Source organism: Vigna radiata, chromosome 1, assembly GCF_000741045.1.
Source record: "Vigna radiata var. radiata cultivar VC1973A chromosome 1, Vradiata_ver6, whole genome shotgun sequence".
Classification (NCBI taxonomy): domain Eukaryota; kingdom Viridiplantae; phylum Streptophyta; class Magnoliopsida; order Fabales; family Fabaceae; genus Vigna; species Vigna radiata.
In genome coordinates, this window is record NC_028351.1 from 18671220 (window position 1) to 18675511 (window position 4292).

The 4292-nt window shown below is 36.2% G+C and overlaps 1 protein-coding gene across 8 annotated transcripts; it reads right to left on the reverse strand.

Moving 5' to 3' along the window:
* Positions 1-1002: 1002 nt before the first annotated feature.
* LOC106766328 (DEAD-box ATP-dependent RNA helicase 9, mitochondrial-like) lies at positions 1003-4065 on the reverse strand. 8 transcript variants are annotated; one of them, XR_002669524.1, is made up of 5 exons: positions 2901-4065; positions 2638-2666; positions 2426-2522; positions 1485-1611; positions 1003-1350 (listed from the first exon to the last, which is right to left on the reverse strand). XR_002669524.1 is itself a non-coding variant. In XM_022785850.1 (5 exons), the coding sequence occupies exons 2-5, from the start codon at positions 2901-2903 to the stop codon at positions 1165-1167; spliced, it is 417 nt and encodes a 138-aa protein (XP_022641571.1). In that variant the 5' UTR covers positions 2904-2996; positions 3190-4064; the 3' UTR covers positions 1003-1164. The 8 variants fall into 8 exon arrangements, 3 of the variants coding, with proteins under 3 accessions (XP_022641571.1, XP_014506553.1, XP_014506563.1); XR_001376102.2 differs by lacking the exon at positions 2638-2666 and adding an exon at positions 2716-2816 and having other exon boundaries at positions 2901-4061; XM_022785850.1 differs by lacking the exons at positions 2426-2522; positions 2638-2666 and adding an exon at positions 2716-2816 and having other exon boundaries at positions 2901-2996; positions 3190-4064.
* Positions 4066-4292: the final 227 nt, after the last annotated feature.

Here is a 4292-nt window from a genome sequence, read left to right on the forward strand (position 1 = left end):
TAAGTATAAATAATATGCTTGATATACTGTAATTACTATGAGCACATGCAATTGTGTTTAGGAAATGAGTTTAACAGACGTGATAAGTTCAATGAAATCCTTTTGNTGTTGAATACAAATGTTAGAGAAAGTTTCTTAATACTTGATGGTTTTGTTTGCTTTTTTTGAGGGGAAGTGAGGGAACCGTGGAGACTTCTTGGGGAACTGATAATTAGGATATTAATCCCATGCAATGACTGATAATTTGGGTATTGAATCATTTTCCACACAATTTGTTATTGAATTGACAGTTTTAACAAATTCAATTTATCTAATTCAATTCTTCTTTTTTTCCCCTTTGACTTGATATTATTGAATTGTACAATTATAGTTTAGTGCCTATTTGTTATATATCATGTTTGTATTCATTAGTATGCAGTGCCTATTTGTTTTATGGTATGCTTGGATCAATGTGTGTTTGGTTACATGATTCAGATGAAATGTAGTTATCTATTCTTTTAGCTTTCATTAGATGGAAGCTAGTTGTTTTTTCTTCAGAGTGATATTTCCCTAACTGGAATCGATCTTGCTTATTTGCTTTCCTTCTTTTGCCTTAGGTAGATGACGCAAGCCATAAAGTCACTAGTGCAATAAAGAGAAATGGCATCGGTTATTTTCGCTTATAGGCACCGGTTCCGCAACCGAGGCATATGCAGGCGAGGTAAAAAGTCTATCACTTTTTGCCTCAGTTCAGAACCGAGACCAAAAAAATGTATACTTTTACCTCGGTTCAAGTGCAACTGAGGCATTATACTTTAACCGAGGCAATAGAAGGATTTTATTTTTATTTTTTTTACACCAACACGTTAATTATAGAAAATAATGAAACCATTAACCGAGTTTAATGGTGAGATATTTTTCCTAGTACTGTTTGTTTTCACTTAAACAATAAAAACACTCCTTTCCATTCTCTGTTATCTGACTTGGGTTCTTGTCAAAAACTCAAATTCTAAAGCACAGCTATTTACAAAGCATAACATGATATCATTAAATTTAAATAATGAAACTCCTTTACAATAGCATCATGGTTGTTTAAAAGGAAATAATTTAGAAACCACATAGAGCATCACAAAAATCAATAAATCAGTATTCACCATTAGCTCTCTTGTAACATAAGGAAAAACTTCATATAGGATTTGAGGAGCATAGCAAGAGATCATAGATAACTTCATCGTATTGAACTTGACTGTTCATTTCCTGGATGTCTCCTGATATTAATGATAATAAAAATTGTTTGGTACTCAGTTTAAGTTTCTCTATGCATTGTTGTACAATACTCAAGGAAAGCTTCCTTGCAGCCCCAGAAACATCCTGCAATAAACAAAAATTAGACAATCGTGTTTACTATATAATATTAAAGATGATACATAAGACAACATTCATTATCCAAGTGCATCAGCTACTACCTATAACAAAAAAGAAATTATATAAGAAAAAGTACTCACTCTTCTGTCACGACCTAGTGTAGACAGTAGAATAGACAAAAGATCTGGATGTACATCCTCACTTTCTTCTAAAAGAACAACCATTATGGTTTGCATGGATGACAGAACACTCTCTGGATTATCATCTCTGTGCATGACATAAAGTACACAGTTACCACTGATTGATCTAAAGAGGATTTTTAATCAAGAAAAGTATTATAGAAATGTGACATTTGAAAAGTACTACTTAAGATTAACACTTCAAAGTTAACATCACACAACACACAGTTTTTAATACTCAATATATATGATTTGTGTTTTTATTATACAAGAATCATTTCTTATAAAAAAAATTAAGTTGAAGAAATTGAATGTGCTGCATAGGATCTCTCCAATGATAGGTTTTTTCAGGATTTGGTTTCTTCATGTTAAAGAACACATTAAGAAACCACCACTAGAGATGTTTTAAGAGTAATTTCCTCTCTAAATGATTATGACAAAAAAATTATCTACATCTTAAACTTTCACTCCTATCTACTGAAAGGAACGAGACAGGTTTTTTTGGCCAAACAATTATCAAAAACATAATAATGCAAAGTTTATGTACAATGATTTATAATCCAATCCCAACACCGTTAATACACAAAAGTAAACACCATTGACCATAATTAAAAGAAAAACTATCAACAAACTCTTAAGAATGCTAAATATTCTGATCATCACCACTTATTTGTGAGCCTATAAGATCTTTTCCTAACGGCCAAGTATCAAGATTATTGAGGAGAAAAAACAACTAATGTCATTGCATCACATAAATGCACATTATAACATGTTTACAAAGAAAACTCCAAAATATCCGAAATATCCTTTGCAAATAACTTTTTGATGCATATGGATTTATTTGTATACGAACAAAATGGTCATATATAGTGAATGAAAACACATGCAAAAAAAAACCCCACCAAGATCAACTATTCTAGTTGTTTTGTGAGGCTCGCAACCCAAGTTTCCAAGAGCATAATTTACTGCAACCCAAGAAGAGATGCCTTATTCAAGCCCCTACATTTAGATTATAAACTCCATCATTGACATGAATAACTTCATCTCTAACAATGATCAAAGACAAAAATTTGTTTACTTGAAGAAACGAATAAGGATTATATAGGACCATTACCTAATCCTCCTTCCAGCAAAAAAACAAGGCTACAAATTCAAGTAAAAGTAAAATGTAAGAATAACTAATATAAAGTACCCATGCTTAGCATTCAGCTGAATAATCCTGTCTAAGATGGGTATCCCAAATGTAAGAGTTTTCCCAATTCCTGTCCTAGCTCGACCAATCATATCACGTCCCTGCATTGCAGGTTCCAACACAGTTCTCTACTAAGGTAGAAAAAATCTCCAAAGGTTTGTAAAATACAAAAGCCTGAGATTTACCATGTGAGCTTTTGCTCCTCCAAACCCTCTCAAACTTCCTTATTTTCAAAAATTCTAGGCTTCCAAGGCTTATCCTTCCTCCAGCAAAACTAGCACCTGATACCATAACATTAACAAACATTTGATGACACAACAATAGAAAATCAAGTACAAGCAAACATAATTTAAGAACTATTGATGTCAAGAATTCAACTTCTTCAAGATCTTTAGCCTACATTAAAGACAAACAAACATCAAGAAGAAAAAGCTGCAGAAAAATAGAAAATAAGAGTGTCCCCGCCATCCTAACCGTCGTAGGCCCACCGTCCCTCCACCTCCTGCCCCACCACTCCTACGAAGCCTTCATCAGCTTTTGTCCCTCATGCCTCTACGAACACCTCGCCCTCCTCGACCCCAACAATAACAACAGCCTTGCCACTACTCGCAAACCTCCATCCACTGTCGTCGTCGTCGCCCTTAAAGCCCTCTTCTGCCCACCCGCCGCCGCAGCACCCTCTCCGACCTTTTCCACCAAGACCTCAAGCCCCAAAACAACAAATCCGCAGAAGTAAATGACATTGGCCCACGCCAACCAGATCTGCCATCCTTTAGCGGCGACGAACACCCAAAGTAAATCCACGAAGCAACTTTGCGAGCTATTCCATGGAGAAAGGTTGTCGCTGCCAAGAACAGATCTCCAGCCTCCTCTGGCGCGAGACGAAAGCAGTGAACACGCCACCATTGTCGCAAGCTCTGAAGGATCTCGCCGTCATAGTCGCCGCTGTTGCGCGAACACCAAAGCTTCGTGAAGATTGCCATGGAAGATGAAAAAGGGGAAAATGAGAAGTAACTAATCGGTGAAATCAGTGTGGAGGAAGGCATTTAATGGGTAGGGATGAAGATATTCAATGGTTCAAACGACCAAAATGGGAAGAAGATGAAGAACCCTAACAGAGGTGAAGAATAGGGGTTTGCAAGAAAAGCAACCGTGAATGAAGATGTGGGAGGAAAGTCTCGAGATATGCACGAAGATATGCCTCGGGTAGAAGGCAAACCGAAACATAAATGCACAATAACATCGGTTCTAAGAAGACTGGAGCAGTAGGGCTTTGTCGCATAGGGTTTAATGCCTCGGTTTCGTAAATAACCGAGGCAGTAGAGTGAACAGGTTTCGGTTTTTACTTAACCGAAGCATATAAGTTTGTTTTAATTTCAAGAATGCCACCGCCTTTTCGGTTTTGTAAAGACTGAAGCATATTAGGCGCGTTAAAAGAGTGTTTTTTTACTAGTGAGTAATGCAATAATGTCCAATAGTTAGTGCTTTGGCTTTTGGTATCTGTCTGTGTCGTAGCTGTTGTATGTGTCTGTGTTGTAGTTAGCTTTATTGATTGTTGCAGTAAGATTTATATGCAT